The sequence below is a fragment of the Stegodyphus dumicola genome, chromosome 8 (genome assembly GCF_044657685.1).
Source record: "Stegodyphus dumicola isolate Sdum_Otavi_A_Nest chromosome 8, ASM4465768v1".
Taxonomy (NCBI): Eukaryota; Metazoa; Arthropoda; class Arachnida; order Araneae; family Eresidae; genus Stegodyphus; species Stegodyphus dumicola.
In genome coordinates this window covers 129738505-129757119 of record NC_140775.1, presented here as the reverse complement: position 1 = coordinate 129757119, position 18615 = coordinate 129738505, and the positions used below count along the sequence as shown (strand labels likewise).

The 18615-nt window shown below is 33.4% G+C and overlaps 1 protein-coding gene across 11 annotated transcripts in view; it reads right to left on the bottom strand.

Annotated features, from left to right (window-relative positions):
* Positions 1–18615, bottom strand: part of LOC118204035 (serine/threonine-protein kinase tousled-like 1) — a 159090-nt gene that overhangs the window by 14935 nt on the left and 125540 nt on the right. For all 11 annotated transcript variants that reach the window (XM_085822412.1, XM_085822414.1, XM_085822417.1 and 8 more), the window contains 2 exons: positions 14619–14757; positions 4422–4533 (listed from right to left, as the gene is read on the bottom strand). In XM_085822412.1, coding sequence (XP_085678538.1) covers positions 4422–4533; positions 14619–14757 — 251 coding nt within the window. The remainder of the gene's footprint in view (positions 1–4421; positions 4534–14618; positions 14758–18615) is intronic.

Genomic DNA, 18615 nt, shown 5'->3' with positions numbered 1-18615 from the left:
TTAGCATGCAAAATCACTTCATCGTTGACTGGAAATTTATGTAGTATGTAATCACATACTCGACAGAAGTAACTTCTAACATGAAGATAAAACTTATTTTTGTCTTCTTCTGAAAGTTCTTCCACTACTTTCGTAGTTGCAGCTCCTATTACCAAATCTTCATCTTTCTTCTGATTTTCTGTTTCACCATAAATCACATCATATATAGAATTACAAGACAAAACACAGACTGGTTTTACAAACTTTGATAAAATGTCTTTAAACAGATCATAAATCATTGATTGCAAAACATGAATTAATGGAATTCTGCTTTGTAGAATTGCGTTAAGAACATCGAATGATGGCAAAATGAATTGTAAAAAAAAAAGCAAAAAGCTTTGTTAAGGTCCGAAGAAAAAAACATAAATATTCGTTCTTCACAAGATAAACTTACAATAATCGGAAAATGTTTCGTGTGTTGAGCAATTTTTTTATTTTGAGAGAAATTTGTATCAGCTTTACGCTTATATTTTGCAGTATTATTTTGAGAACTGCCAGTTGAATTGCTGAATGATGCAGAAATTACTTTATTTTTCTCAAACCTATTTTTAACAATGGAAGTAGTAACTACATCTCCATTTACTTTAGGTGCTTTATAACTTTCAATAGAGCCTTTTATCTTAACTCTCGAAGCATTTACTTCTTTAAAAAATGCAAGAAGTGGGTTCCATTGATCGAGGATTCTAGATAAGCATTTCTTTAAAGACAGCCAGCGTGTACATACATGTTTCAAAATTTTTCTTATGTCAGTATTATGCAGCTGTTGGAACTGTTTCAATTTTCCCTTTCTTTTAGAACTCCTTTCAAGATAATAATAAATATCAACAATGTGTTCATCCACATTTAATGGTAAAGAAGCTGCCCCCTTTTTCAGCTGCTAAATTTAAGAGGTGACAGGTGCACTTCATAACCTGCAAATCTAAATTTGCCTTTCTTAAGATGCCTGCAACACCAGTCTTCAAGCCTACCATTACTGGTGCATTATCGGCACCAAGTGCTAAGCAATTATCCAGAGGGACTGTATTTTCTTTTAAAGTTTCAATAATTAGCTGTGCTATATTAAAGCCTGTCGAATGTCCTTCTAAAGTGAGGAGAGAAAGTAAACTGCACTCAATTTCTGAAGACTCTGGATTAAAAAAAGAAACAACAATTGGATACAGTTTTGAATTGGTATTATAGCTTCCTTTCGTAGAGAGGCAGAACGGAGCTGTTTTAATGCAATCAATAACTGAAGATTTATTTTTCAAACCCATTTCTTTAACAATTGCACCTGTTTTGGTCTTTGCACTTGAGTATTTCTTAGCGATTTCACTATGCGGAAATATTTTTCTAAATAAAGCTGCAGCGTGATCCGATGCATTCAGTGGCAGGTTGTGCTCCAGTAAAAAGGCAGAGAACAGACATTCTGCATTAATCCCTTTTTGGTCTTTTGTTTCCGAAGAAAAATTTAATTTTTCGTTTTTTCAAAACAACTCATGTTGTCCTTATGTTTTTGTGTACATACATGTTTGAGAACATCTGCCCTTCCACCATGCGAAATCGAAAAATCACAACAACAGATGGTACACATCGCAAATTTATTACATTTCCTTGAAGAAATAATGGAAGGAAAGTCAACTGTGTATGATTTTTTGAAACGTGCACGAGTATTTCACCTTTCTCGCAGACATAACAAAAGACGATAATTTCTGAAACTATTTCCCAAAGGCACATGTACTCATACAACTCAGGACAAAATGAACGAAATAGCGAAAGAACATCCAAATAACGGCCAACGGCCTTGAGCTTGCTTTGTGCTCATTGGCTAATATATGCCAAATGACACGCAGTGGAGCTCGATGCCCATTGGAGAACGACGTTTCTGGATATGTATGCTGTCACTCACAAAGCAGAAATTCTCATCTGATTCGCAAGGTTTTATTTTAGATATAATCTAGAGAAAATTCAGTTGCTTTCAGACGTCCAAAATCACTTTTTTTTTTTGTTCATATAATGAAGTATGAAGTCAAGTTCCATAAAAATCATAAGAAATATTAAGAATAAGAAAAAGTCGGGAGAAATATATTGTAAATCGGGTTGGCGGGAGAGCGGTCAAAAATCGGGAGTCTCCCGCCTAAATCGGGAGAGTTGGCCACTCTGTATATATACATAATTCCCAAGGCATTAAACTATTATAACTATAATAGGAGTTTTCTCCACTGAAGATTGAGATTAGAATCTGCCCAATCTGGATTAAAAAAAGCATTTTTCTTTGCAGATATTTTGCATCTACACAAAAGAAAGAAATCTATTTAATGATATTTTTAAATAAATTCAGGTATTTTATAATTATTTAGCAGCATACATAAGCAAAAAATATGCACATTAAATTTCGTGATGGTATGCCATCATACTGCTAGAATTAATTTCAGGATTATGCCAGAAAAAAATTTCTGAAATTTGAAAGTGTTATTTACTAATAATAAATACATTTAGAGGGAAGAAGCAACATTAAATGATACGAATAACATAAAAATAAAGATAATTACTTAAAAATTGAGTTAGAATAATCAACGATATTTTACTGAATATAGTTATATTAAATGGTTAGCCTAGATGACTGATTACTATTTTTTTTATTTTACTGCAAAATGAAAAACAGGGCATTTATTAAAAAAAAAAAAAAAAAAGATTCAAAACATTTTTGGGTAAAATTCTAGTTTTCGGTAAGGCCTTGGCACAATTTTGAAAATTGTTACCAACATCAAAATGACCCATTTTACTGCTCAGCATAATGTCGGCAAATCCCGTGTGTACCGCACATGGAGGTTAGAACAGAATACATGGAAGTTATTCTAACCAAAGAATGTCTATGTAAAGAAGGAAAGGTTCCATAGACGTAATGCTATTACGCCACTAGAAAACAGAGGGAAAATTCGCCAAGGATTTGGCAACGGAACCTGGTTGCCAGAATTTCCCTCTCCGCGATGTGTGCAGGAAATTGAGGAACTCTTTGACAACACGTTTCTTTTTTTGATTTTTCGCACTAACAGAGACACTCCTGTTGCAGAGTTTTTCCTTCTTAATAATACATATTCTTTGATTCTAACCTCCATGGTACTGTATATTAGGATTAAACTGATTTTGTTTTATACGAGAATAAGTATTTTGTTTAGTCCAACATGCACTGCACATGCGCATGCGATTCTCTAGGTTACTGGAAAGCAAAGCTGCTGGAAACCTGCTTTGCCTTTCTAAAAGACAATCTAATTGGAGTTGCGAAAATTGGTTCTATGCCAGCTGCCCAAATGATGCTCACGGGATACACAATTTGCCAAGAAAGTGATCGCTTCCAACATCGGCGCAAAACTCGCTTTTTTTGGGGGGATCCCCGTATGAAATTCCCTGATTCCCTGAATTTTTTGGTCAATTTTCGAATTCCCTGACTTTTTTCGGATTTCCAGGTAGTGCGGCAATCCTGTTTTCTTCATCTTTATGTTTCAGTAGCGTGTTTAAAATACGCATTTCAATCCCTCTGCCAGCCTTCTCCCCATTCAGTACACAGCATTTAAGTCAGTCTTCATGCACGTGCTTTTCATGAAATGAAGCATGCTAAACAGAAATGAAGTAGCACAAAAAATTTAAGTCAGTTGCCTTTTTTTTTCTGCAGCTGTTGTTTCCATAGTTATGAGTCAAATTGGACAGCAGAAAATAACCTTCAAGTTTCTTCTTCTTCTTCTTCTTTTTTTTTTTTATGTCAACAATTTCTGATCTACTGACTATTGAAGAAGATATTACATCACTTTCCCAAGAAAAAGGCATTTTACCATGCATTCAAATATGCAAAAATGGCCATGAAATGAAACCATATACAAGTGAAACATTTGAAAGTGCAATATAGAAAGTTACAAGCAAAAGAAAAGCACATATTCCTACAACTGCTTCAGTGGCTCCAAAATAATGCTTGTCATAGTGCTACAATTTATTTACTGCATGGGAAAGAAACTAACATTGATTACATGGTGTGAAAAACAACTGAAACTTTTCAAAAATAAGAAAGATAAAAGCTGTCGGTAGACTGCATTTTAATGTATACTTTCTTTCTTTTTAAAAATGTTAGCAACTTCCGATTTACTGACGACTGAGGAAGAAGCTATATCATTCTTCTAAGAAACAGGCATTTTACTTTATTTTAGACAAACTTGGCAATAATCTCACCATAATTATGATGGGGGCTGTGAAAATGGAAAAGCAGCAATTTGTGTGATATATGAAATACAATATATCAGGCGGGGCTTAAGACAGCAATTATCCTCAATGAATATTTTCTCTAATGATTAACAAAAAAAAAAAAAAAAAAAAAAAAAAAAAGAGAGAGAGAGAGAGAGAGAGAAAGAAATTACCTTTTTACCATATAGGCACTGGTAAAATATGACTCCAACACTCCACACATCTACTTTTGATGATATTTTCGGAGGATTTTTTCCAACAACAAAACATTCTGGAGGTAAATACCTTAAAAAAATAAAGCATGCATTTTTTTTTTACAATTTCATATGTTTAATTAATAATTATATTAAACAAACACACTGATAAGTAACATTTTAAAGAAAATGCGGATTTTAATGTATTAACACCACCATTAAAAAGGCATGAATTTATTTAGAAAGCTATTCAGACTGCTTATTTAGAGACATAACTTAAGTTACTTTAACAGAATTCCTTTAATAAATACATTATTACAAGGTAAGAAAAAAGTTCTTGCTGTTTCTGAAATGGCATTGGAAGAGTGAATCCCAACATAAAAATAGTCACTAAACCTGGCGATGAAGTGGTTAGGATGGGATATCGGACATCGACCAAGAGTATAAAAGCGTGTTGCATCACTACTTCAACTGACTGTACATAACTGACACAGTGACTTTTTGAAATGGACGCATCAAAGGTACTCATTCAGAGTTGTTTGCTGTATGATTTTAAAGTAGGCCTGTCAGCAGAAGAATGAAGTCACCAAACTTGCCAGGCCTTTGGGGATGATGACATTAACAAACGAACCGCTAGGCAATGTTCCAGAAGTTCACATAAGGGAATATGTTTCTTAGTGATGCATCACACAGCGGTCGGCCACAAGCGCTGGGCAATGAGGCCCTGAGAGCAGCCATAGAGAGTGACAGTAGCCAAACATGTTTTGAGCTTGCTGCACACTTCCAGGTATCTGATGAAATGATCACACTCCATTTGCACTGCATAGGAAAGGCATACAAGCTCAGCAAGTGGGTACCTCACTCACTGTCTGATGCAAACGAGCAATAGCGTGTTGCTGGCTGTTTGTCACTGCTTACTCGGCATCACAATGCATCTATATTTGATGGAGCGATGAAAAGTGGGTCCGGTATGACTCACCCAGGCATTGGTTGTCACCATGGGACCACGTGCCTCACACTGCAAGACCTTTTCTTCATCCACGCAAGATCATGCTCTGTATCTGGTGGACTAGATGCAAAGTGTTGCACCATGATCTCCAGCCAGTGGGCCAAACCATCACGACAGGCCTGTTATCGCAGCAGTGTGAACGTGTGCATCAGGCACTGATGCATAAAGTGCCAGCATTGGTCAATCGTAAGAATGTACTCATCCTCCACAATACTGCGAGGCCGCCTGTGGCTCGGGAGGCCAGGGACATCATTCAGAGACTGGGCTGGGAGACAGTATCCCATCTGCCATACTCCCCAGACCTTGCGCCAACAGACTACCATCTTTTTTATTTCCTGGACGACCATCTTCATGGGAAATCCTCCAACAACCAGCCAGACCTCGAAACGGCCCTCACAGACTTTTTTGCGTCCAGGGCTCCAGAGTTTTATCATGATGGCATTGCATTGCTAGCCACTCGTTGGCAAAAGGCACTGGATGCTGATTACTTTTAGCGGTGATTATTATTTGTTTTATGACCTTTTCTGACTGTCCAAAACAGAAGAATGTTTTTGCTTACCTTGTAACTTTTTGAAACCCATGCCCACCTACAGCATGAGAATATAACTTCAAGAAGCAAAATGAATTCTTTCAAATGGAAAAACATAAAGGAAATTTTAAGCATAATTTCACAAATGAATAAAAAGACAATGCTATTAGATGCAATTTAAAATATTGATATTCTTACTAAAAATCATTTACACATTTATATACATTATTCTTCCCAAAAAGATGCCTCGTCATGTTTCTTGTTTTAATTTTCTATGGTTACATTACAGTTACTTACTTCGTGACACTTTAGAAAGAAAGGTTTCAGATTTTAAATTCCCCAAAGGGCTGTTTTTTAACATTTTGTGTGTTACCTTTATTTATTACATATCGTGTTCTTCGTACTTAAACCATAAAATTCAGTTCAAGAGCGATATCGCAAAATAATTTTAAATTGAACATATCTTTAGAATTTCCAATACAGAGTCTCACATGCTGGAGATAAAAATGCTTTTTCTGTAGCAACGTTGACACAACTTGCTTTGAAATCCTTGAGTTTGTTAATCACAAATTCAATAAAGTTTTACAAAATATGAAATTGATAATAAAACAAATTCAAAATTTCAAATTTGGGCTTCCATATGACCATATTCGTAGTAGGATTATATCATTCAAAACTGGATGGCTCTAGGTACCATTGTTTTATCACAATGCGGGAAACATACATACATTTATGCAGATTCTTCATTATTTAATTTCTTCAAATATAATACAGGGCAATAATATTTGGTGGCAAAAGTTTGAAAACTGAAACGGACATTCAGAGTGATTCGACGCAAAATCGCAAAACGAAAACAATAGTCCCTCAGGGACAAAGCCCCTTTGGACTAGAAACCACTTTTCCAGCAATTAAACCATGCATAATAGATCATCAGGCAGTAGATTTGTCTCAAAAAAAAAAAAAAAAAAAAAAAAAAAAACATTTACATTGTAAACTTGATTTTTGCAATTAAATATTATTAAAATTCAGGATCACATATTAAACACTTGCAAGGTTATTATAATTTTACATAACCAGTTATTTTATGATTTAGATTATTACTGTCACTTCTCCTTTCCAGAATGCTTCCTCCCTACCAGATTGCAAATTCAGTTTGAGGAGCATTTAAGCTGAGGTTTTCGGTTTTAAGACAGAGCGTGCTTCTGCCTCTTGAGGCTATGTTACTATGTTTACACTAGCTCAGGTAAGACTGTATTCTTCGACACTGCATTATAGTTTCTAACATTTAAATAGTTATGTTGGTGAGAAATTTTGAGCCAACTTTACGTTAAACCTTTGGCTACCGGACATGGTATTAAATCTTGAAATTGAGTGTTACTCTAAGTTACGTTGTCACATGTGATTGGCTGATTTCGTCAAGCAGAAGGTGTAAATTTATGTTCTGGCTCTGATTTAATGATAAAGTTTGTTAAACCTTCTTAAGAATTTAGAGTACTTTTCAGACACAGCAATAATTTTATGTACATCTGCACGGAATGTGGACTTAGTTTATGCTACCAAAAACCCCGAAACTCTATACTGGCGCCCGAACAAAGGTTCAAGAGAATGCAACTTTTAGTTTGGTTCCTCCAAGGTCTCACTTATACGAGTAACTCTCATGTAAAGTTTTGGGTTCATCGTGGATATGATCCGAGTGTCCATGAAACCTGTATCCCAACAACATGACAATATCACTGTGATATTGCAAACATACCACCCTGTGATGACCTCAGTGTCACAATGCTGTTGTAGGTATGGCTTAATGTTCACTTTTTTTGTGATGTATATCAAATTAAATTACCAGTGAAAGGAGAAACTATTTCAATCTGCATACTTTTTGTAAAAAGAACAGAAAACACTGGCATCAAAAGAAAGTTGAACTTACTCTACAAATATTAATGACACTGAAAAATACATAATTCTTGAAGTCATCGAAGCACCAGTCATAATAAAAGCAGTTCATTTTATCCTTTCAAGAAACCATAAATGAAATTTCGTGTAGAATTGTTAAACCTTCTTAAGAATTTAGAGTACTTTTCAGACACAGCAATAATTTTATGTACATCTGCACGGAATGTGGACTTAGTTTATGCTACCAAAAACCCCGAAACTCTATATTGGCGCCCGAACAAAGGTTCAAGAGAATGCAACTTTTAGTTTGGTTCCTCCAAGGTCTCACTTATACGAGTAACTCTCATGTAAAGTTTTGGGTTCATCGTGGATATGATCAATATCACTGTGATATTGCAAACATACCACCCTGTGATGACCTCAGTGTCACAATGCTGTTGTAGGTATGGCTTAATGTTCACTTTTTTTGTGATGTATATCAAATTAAATTACCAGTGAAAGGAGAAACTATTTCAATCTGCATACTTTTTGTAAAAAGAACAGAAAACACTGGCATCAAAAGAAAGTTGAACTTACTCTACAAATATTAATGACACTGAAAAATACATAATTCTTGAAGTCATCGAAGCACCAGTCATAATAAAAGCAGTTCATTTTATCCTTTCAAGAAACCATAAATGAAATTTCGTGTAGAATTGTCTTACAGTGGGGATAGGGGAAATGGTCATAGCATGCATATTTACCTTACATAAATCCCTGTACCATGTATGAGATCATGGACCTTCCTAGACCATGCATCCTTGGACTTCAGTGGGATACTAATAAGGATATCTTCTGTTTTAATGTTGAAGATGTTAGAGATTTTACCATGCCAGATGATCAAAAAGTGTTATGTTTTGAAAGCTGCTTCAAAAATCCTCAATTCTGCTGGATTTTTTTGCTCCAAATAATACAGATATATTAGATGTTAAAATCAAGCCCATCTCCAAACATTTGACATTGCTTTAACAGACCCCAAAGGCATAAACAGAATGAGTAATGAGATTTTGGTTTTAATTGGTACAGGTAATATATGAAAAATAGCAAGTGAAGAATTAAAAAGGATAACAGTAATAGTAATGCTGCAGTGATGGAAATCTTGTTTGGTTGATGCATACAAGGGATATTTTCCTTCTCTAGACTTTCAAAAGTACTATGCATATTTAAATTTAAGCGCAGTAGAGATGCTTTTAATGGCTTCAAATAATTTAGAGACATTTAATCAATAGGAATAAAAAATATTTCTGATCAGGGTGGGGGAGGCTTCACAAATATTTCAGAACTCAATTACTCAAAAAGAAGACCAATATGAAGTTAGACTTCCAAGGAAAGATGAAAATGTGACTTCAAGTCATGTGTCAAGTGACAATTTTAAGAATGCTGAAAGACAAATTTTAAATTTGATTAAACAATTAAAATCAAACTTGAATTTTTTGTGCACAATATAAAGACCTAACAGACAGTCAATTTAAGGAAGGAATAATTGAAAAGGTCTATCCTGGCACTCCATTTGGAAAATAAACTTATATTCCTCATCATACTGTCATCTATGAAGATCACAACAAAACTTTGCATTGTTTATGACGCCTTTTCAAAGGAAAATAATTTTGAATCTTTAAATGATAATTTACTTCTAGGACTAAATCTTCTTCCTGAACTTTTGAAAATTAGGTCCATTTTTGCAAAGCAGCTGCATTAAGCATGATTTAAATAAATTAGAAAATATTTATCTTAGAACTGTAGAAATGCTACAGAACTTCACATATGTTGATGATTTTAATTGAGGATTAAATATGGACGGAAAAGCTGCACACATATATCATGAAGCTAATAACATAATAAAAAAGGCATCAATAACTCAATCAACCAAATGGAATTCTAATTCAAATAGTTTACAAAGACAATATAAATCAAATAACAACTTCCTCAGTTTTAAAGTACCCGACTGAGATTATCCCTCAAAGATCCTTGGCTTCAGTGGGATACTAATAAGGATATCTTCTGTTTTAATGTTGAAGATGTTATAGATTTTACCATGCCAGATGATCAAACAAAGTGTTATGTTTTGAAAGCTGCTTCAAAAATCCTCAATTCTGCTGGATTTTTTTGCTCCATGTTATGATTCAAGCAAAAGTTTTATTGTCTAAATGGTATAGGCAAGTATGTGATCTACCAAATATCCAAACACCTTGCTGGTATTTACTGGTGTTTTTACAATGTTAATGAAATGCCTGAAGTGATGGAACTACATTGATTTTGTGATTCATCTCAAAGTACTTGTGGGGCAGCTTACAGCTGTGTAAGTGAAATTCCATTTAAATGTTCCAGGGCAATTTTAGTAATTGAACAGAGCAGAGTGGCTTCCTTCAAATTATGTTTACCAAGACTTGAACTCATGGGTGCAAGTGCTCAAGTGTTAGGTGCACAATTGATAACTACAGTTCACGTGCATTTTCCTCAAGCAAAAATTTATTTGTGGACCTATTCTCTCATTGTGCATCACTGAATAAAGAACTCCCCCCCCCAAGCGATGGAAAACTCTTGTACAAAATCACATGTCTGAAATTCAAGATAAAACATAATCATTAAAAATGTGGCATCATTGTCCTGGATCAGATGATCCTGCTGAATGCTGACAGAATCTTGCAAGGTGTTACAGTAAGTGGGCTTGCACTAGATTAAACGTGATGGTGTAAACCTCAATGGTTCCATCAAGATGAAATAAATTGGTCTAAAATGAATGAACATAGTAACATAGCAGATACCATTGAAGAGGGAGTAACTTACAGAACCACCAAGTGATCAGTGATCAACTTTTATAACATGTGTTAAAGATAGTAACTTTGGTGAATTAGGTAAATTTTTAAGAGTAACATCATGTATACAAAACAATCCAAAGTCACAAAATAGAGTGACTGGTGCTGTGACCAAAAATAAAATTTGCAATGTTATGTGCTATTGGATTAAGTTATTAAAAACTGAGCATTTTTTTTGCAGAACCAAACAGCATTAACTGTAAAAAACACATTGCATCAAACTTCCAAAATGGTTGAGTTAACTCCAATAATATTAAAAAAGTTATTTACGAGATTGAAGTAGATTAGTAAAATTTTTGTTACATGTAGATGAAATTCAACCTATAATATTGCCAAATAATTATTTTTAACTGTCATTAAAAGGTAGTTCATAGTGGTGTAAATGAAACTTTAGTGCAAGTAAAAGGGAAATTTTGGATTTTAAAAGCTAGACGTTTTATAAAACCTCTGTGATATGATAACAGATTTTGTAAAAATATAATGCTAAAGCTAGATACAAGATACCAGCCCAACCATTTGTGGCAAAAGGAAAAGATTTTGTCGGACGTTCAGAATTCACTCTCTCAGTGTTATGGATGTAAAATTCTGTATAGCAAAGTGGCTTTCTTATTCATTACACGTAAAAATTTCTGCCAGGTTTTAATGCATCTGATTTCGGACTGGATGTAAGAAAATGAATCAAGATATAAAGTGAGAGAGTGGTTTTTTTTTTTTTTTCTTATTACAATTTGGATTTTAAAAGCTAGACGTTTTATAAAACCTCTGTGATATGATAACAGATTTTGTAAAAATATAATGCTAAAGCTAGATACAAGATACCAGCCCAACCATTTGTGGTAAAAGGAAAAGATTTTGTCGGACGTTCAGAATTCACTCTCTCAGTGTTATGGATGTAAAATTCTGTATAGCAAAGTGGCTTTCTTATTCATTACACGTAAAAATTTCTGCCAGGTTTTAATGCATCTGATTTCGGACTGGATGTAAGAAAATGAATCAAGATATAAAGTGAGAGAGTGGTTTTTTTTTTTTTTTTTTTCTTATTACAATCAATAAAATACCATTTATTCATGATACTTTGAGGAACTTTGAAATTTTAGGGCTAAACCTGTAGTACTAAGATGGTTAAAAGATGGTATTATCACTATTCTTTTAAAAATAAGCAAATGATAACACAAAGCTCATGTCATTTAGCTCAAGAATCTCATGTCATTTAGCTTTCTGTGTTAAGAAAAGCAAATTTTTCATTTTTGCTCGATGGCTAATATCTGATAATCACCACAGTATTTTTGAAGAACTACTAACAGATAAAAGCATGTGTATTTTAGTGTAGTTCAAACCTGAACTTATCATTCAACTTATTCATTTAAAAAAATTAATTTTTATTAAATGTATGAAACATTACGGCAAATACACAAGGATACAGTTAACCCTGAAGAATGCATAAATTAAATTATCTTACCAATACATTCCAGTGCTCTTGATATATAAAATTCATTCTATTATACACAACTTTCTTTATCTATCATTTTATTTATACTCAAATCAGTTATTTTAATTTTCCCACTCAGAGTTCCACTTCCTACTACCATGTCTCCTAAAAATACTGCAGTCACACATATCTCTCAAGTCACATGCATCATATCATAAAGTCATACAAATCAAATTAAAATATTATAATACACTTACATATATTTCACTGTTAACAAAATCTTAACTAAAACCCTTCCTCTCTTTATTTCTTTCATTTATAGCTGCCATCCTTGAAGTAGTTAAAAAAAGGGGGAATTTTCGTGTAAAAAACAGAAGCTTCCTGGAGGTTTTCATGCTACATGGCAGACCTATTTCAGTGAACTCCAAACTGATTTAAAATCATTTTATAATGAATGATTCAGGTTACTCAACAATTCAGAAATAAAATATATTAATTAGATATTTTAAATTTTACATTCTTTAACTAATTTCATTATCTGGTTATTTTTTTCATTCACATTTTTATGCTAAGAAAATCTTTAGTAGGGAAGAGAAGAAAAGCTTTCACTTATGAAAGTACGTTTACATACAAATAAAATAATAATTAATGTACATATTGTGTGTGCATTAAACATTACTTTTATTTATTTATTATTGAGTACATGAACTCAGTAATATGCCATATATTGATGCAAAACAAAATTAAATACAAATATTAACTAATTAAACACTAGTTGAATCATTTTAAGAAATTCTACAAATGTTTACAGTAGAATGAGACACTTCAGATCAAATAAAATTTACTAAGAAGAATTACCATGAAAATCACTCTGAATGAGAAATGGAATCTGCACAATTTCAGTTCCTTTAATTCAATAAATTCTACTTGTTATTGGGAAATAGTTTTCTAGTAAAGGCTAAAAATTAAAGACTGGGAGATTTTGAAATCTAGAGGGAGACCAAGAGATGTGATGAAAAACTGGAAGTCTCCTGGGAAAACTGGGACTGTTGGCAGCTATGTATTTTCTATTTAACCTTCCAGCACACGCGCTATGCACAAAGTTTACAACAAATTCGGTTTTTAATGCACACTTCTCACATATCGCAGCTGAGACACCTGAATGTCATTTCTATTCCTCCTGTCAACCCTTCCCCACATCATGAAATGTGCCAACAGGAACTCGTGACTTTTTTTTTTTTTTTTCACTGGGCTTTTGCACTATGTGGCAGTTTCGTAAAAGTTACGATACGAATGTAGTTATGGGTGAATATTTGGAAAGTACATTTTTCCTCTTATTTTGTGTTATTAATTTACGTGTATTATTTTAATTTGTATCAATTTGACTCTATGATTTTTATATCGGTTTTCATGGCAAAAAAATATGTGCAACCAGCTGATGTTGCTCGCATTTTTCAAGAATTATGTGATGAAGAAGACAAAGAGACTTTTGGATGCGAGAATAATAGTGATCTGAGTGAGGAAATTATAGAGATAAATAATATCAGTAAATCTGAACAATATTTTTCAGATGATGATAGTAATAATGATATAGAAAAATGGAAGGATGATATATATTCTATGTTAGTAAGGATAAATCTTCTAAATGGCAAAATCAGAAGTATGCAAATTGCTCAAAGACGAATAAGGTGAATATTGTGAGCATAACCAGGCCTAAAACACCATGCTAAGTATATAAAGGATGAAATAGGAACATTTTTGAAAAATAGTTGATATAAATATGCTTGATGAAATTTTGGAATGTACAAATAAATATATAAGTTTACTAAAAGGCAAAATACTCAAGAGATAGAGAATGCACTGTTACCTGAGTGGGAATGATGGCCTACTTTGGATTATTATATATCATAGGAATAAAAAGAGGTCATAATGTAAAAGCAAAAGAATTGTTCTCAAGTGATGGTACTGGAATTGAAATAACAAGAGCTGTGATGGGCTACAAGAAATTTTTACTGCTGACAAGTTGTCTTCGATTCGATGATAAATCAACAGGACAGGACAGATGAATAATAAAACTAGCTTGGATTTTAAAATATAGTTATTAAATAATAAATTTTTAAATTTCTGTAATAAAACACATCATTGCTTTTCCACTTGACACATCATTGCATAAACGTTTAAAAATAATTTACTATCATTTGAATGTGACATCATTTGTATTTTGCAATAAGAAGGTTAATATTTCATGTTTTAAAAAGTTTATTATCAATAATCACGCATTTCTGTCATTTTTTGTGCTAATAATGGTAAAATAACACATGTCGTAAAAAATACGACGCACGCGTGCTCATGTAAAATTGCCAAGTGCGCGTGTTGAAAGGTTAAGAAAATTAGTTAGGACAATAATAGGACTGATAACATACGGACATTAATGCTGAAAAGAACAGAAATTAAATTATCTTACCAATACGTTCCAGCACCTTGAGAGGTAAGGTCCATTCCTATTTCAGGTACATAACTTTCATCATCCATTATTTTACTTAAACCAAAATCAGTTATTTTAATTTCTCCACTCAGAGTTCCACTTCCTAACAAGATGTTCCCTATAATAGTTTTGCTATTAAGTATGAACGTATGTACCTATGTCTCTTTCTATGTACAGTCAAAAATCGTTAATCTGGACACCCATAATCCGGAATGATCTATAATCCGGACCTCAAAACTACAAACTTTCTGCGCATGCATCAACGATTAATGCGTTGAAGCATGCGCATAATACATTTACGCATGCGTGTTTAATATATAACGGACGGTATAAGCTAAGCTAAAATTATCTAATTATCTATTTCAGTTAATGTTGCAGATTGCATTGTTCCTTAATCTTCGAATTGGATCTGGCTTATTATTTTTTGCAGACAGTTAGAGCAATTTTATAAAAGTAAGCTTGAACTTTCGATTATGTCAAATAGAATTTCCAATGCTGGAGCTGCCTAAGGATCTACAAAGTGAAAGTATGTTTCGATGTAAATTAAAAAAAAAGTGGAATTGCTGCAAAAAATGGATAAAAGCATACCTTTTGTTTCTCTAACCATTCCGAAATCTGTTTACCAATTCACGCTGCTCTGCGGGGGGGGGGGGGGGCATCACGGCGCGCAATGAACTGGAAGTTGATCTGTCAGCACTATCCTTATCTTATCTTAGAGGCAGATGTTTTTATTTTATTTGGCTTATGATTACTTACTAAATGTAGTATTTCATCTCGATGTACTCTGTCTTTGATATGATTTAAATCAAATTCCTCGTCATTATAATTCGCTTCCGATAGTGAAGAAAATGACACAGAAGTTATTCAAAACGAAAAAATTTCGATTGTCAAATTAGTCGGTATTCTCGACACAGCAATTATAGGACTTGAACAGCAAAACTTTGTAACTTAACAAGAAATTATGCCTGTTTATAGAATTAAAGAGAAAGTATTATCATATAAAACGAAGCAACTTAAACAACTTACATTGAAAGAAATGTTAAATTAAGTAAACAAATAAATATTAAGCTTTTTTTTTTTGTAAATTTTGATACCCTTTAGCTCATAATTGTTCTTTATTTCATAAATTATGGTTTCATATTTTTAATTTTATAATTTCTGCATGCCATCTTACCAGATTTAAACTGATGATCTATAATCCGGAATCGCCGAAAATCCCGACGAGTCCGGATTAAAGACTTTTGACTGTACACACACATACATATACACTTCAATTACAAAAAACATAGTTTATTAAATATACTAAGTGCATCATATGCTGCGATTAAAAGAATATTGCAATCCTAATGCTTTAGATTACAGACTAACACACTTCAGAGGGAATTCTACTGCTAAATACATAAATAAAAATAATATTATTTGTTTCCCATGATGAAATTAAATCTTCACCATTAAATGCAATTAAATTTTTAAAGTTTAGACATTATTCCTGCTCTTTTTTGAAGTTTAGAAAAAGTATAAATAATAAAATAATACAATTGCCTCTCAAATTATCCAAGTATTAAAGCCCTGAAAGCTTATTAATAACCTAAACTGAATTGTCAATTAAATATTTTGCATGTTATTTGAATTATACTTTGTATGTAGTCTTATGACAAAATATGCAACGAAAAATACTTTTTTTTGAAAGAAATCACAAGGAAGAAATAAATACGCCTATAGCGTATAACTATTTTCATTAACGTATAAGTTTAGACAAGTAATCATCTATCTACATGTACCTACATTAATATGAAGAAAACAAAACTTTAGAGATGCTACAACTGACAATCATCAAATATATTTTTTTTAACATTTTGTGCAGTTATTTAAATTATACAATTTTAAATTTAATTTTATATTTTCAGTCCATAGGCAAGGAAAAGCAAAGAAGAAAGAAAATCATTGCTTTGGAACAAGGGAAATTTCCCCCTCTAATCACTCAGCAATGAGGTATTACTTTTTTTTCCAATATTTAACCTCACCAATGATGTAAGGCAGGATTCAATTCAATAATAATAATAAAAAAAAAGTTAAATAATTGAACACTTTAGAAAAAGGATGGATAAATAACGTTCGGGATTCTGAAAAAATTATACTTGGATGATTATTTTAAAATATATACGATAAAGCAAAGAATGAAAAGTTCATTTCATTATTTAGTTTGATTATCAAGATTCTACAGTATTTGGTTTGAATCTAATACATTCCAAAAAATCTATACAACTATTCAACTAAAAAATTCTTTCAACATTAAGTTGAAAAAAAAAAAAAAGTCTATGAGAACATTTTTGGGGGATGCGGCAATGGTGAGAGAAGAAAACTCTGTAATAATAAGTATTTGGCTATCAGCTAGCACCTGTTCATGCATTGCCAATATCAGACACTCCTTCTTGAAAGCAGCAATTATTTTATTTTATTTTTTTTTCATTTTTTATGAGGATTACTCTCTTATAAATGTTCCTTTCCCAATGAGAAGCTTTTTCACTTCTTTGTATGAAGTAAAGAAAGTACTGTAATCGCGAAAAATTTCAGTTATCATATTTCAACAAAAATATCCACTTTGACCCCTCTCAAATCCATTTGAATGATGCTTTTGTGTGACATATGTATGTAGAGGCAGAAAGTCTCTCTCTCTCTCTCTTTTTTTTTTTTTAAACAGCCTATAAAATGGATTTGGAAGTTTTTTTTTTTTTTTTTTTTTTTGTGCGACATCTGTATGTATGTATCTCACATAGCTCAAAAACAAGTAGCCTTACTAATGTTGAAATTTTGTAGGCACTGCAATAACATCTAGTTGTTCACCTCCTTTTTTTTGTTGCAATTAGCCCTACCAAATACACTCATGCCCATAAATTAAGGATAATACAAAATCAGGCAAAGGAAGAGTTAGAAGCAAAACAAATTTGACTGATTTGTAAAGCTTAATTATTAAACAAAAGGTAAAGAGCAAAAAAAGGTACTATATGTTTGATATTATTAAAAAAATTAGCAATTTTTTCTCCCTGGAGCAAATTACAAAAAAAAAAAAAAAAAAAAAAAAAACTATTTACAAAAAAACAATATTACATGGTTGGTATGATTGTTAATACATTGTATGTCTCCCAGACGATGCAATACAGTCCGTACAATGCCTAGGCATGCTGAGTATCAAATTATCGATCTAATCTTGGGGGATATTACACCACTAAAAAAGCAATGCTCTCCGAAGTTCCGGTAGACATGTAGGAGGAGGTTGACGGGCTGCAACTCGTCGGCCAAGCATGTCCCACACGTGCTCTACTGGATTCAAGTCCGGTGAGAATGCTGGCCAGTCCATACGGGTGATATCCTCCGATTGAAGGCATTCGCTTACGATGTTTGCACGGTGACGACGGGCGTTGTCATCCATAAACACAAATTGTGCGCCCTGAAACAAACTTACATGTTGTTCCAGAATGACGTCCCGATAGATTTGGCTTTCCATGGTTCCAATTTGAACATGCAAGTCAGTTCTGCAACCCAGAATAATTGCACCCCAAACGAGCACTCCTGCACCACCGTAATGGTGTCGTTCAAAGATGTTTTCCTGTTGGTAATGTGTCCCTGGAGCTCTCCATATGAAAGTCCGGCAAGAATCAGACTGCAAGCTAAACCTGGACTCGTCGGAAAACATCACACAAGCCCACTGCTGTGGTGTCCACAATGCATGCTCTCTACTCCAGGCTAACCGCAGGTGACAGTGAGTTGCAGTAAGTGGAACGCATCTGGCAGGTCTACGAGCATATAGACCAATCTGCCCTAAGCATCTGTACACGGTTTGCCTTGAAATTGTCGTACTAGTGGCTGAAGCTGTGCTCAGCCTGTTTCTTTTGGCAGTAACTCCCAAATACTGGTCCTCATTCGGTGTTGTAACTCTGGGGCGACCTGCACCGTAACGTCTACTTACATTACCATC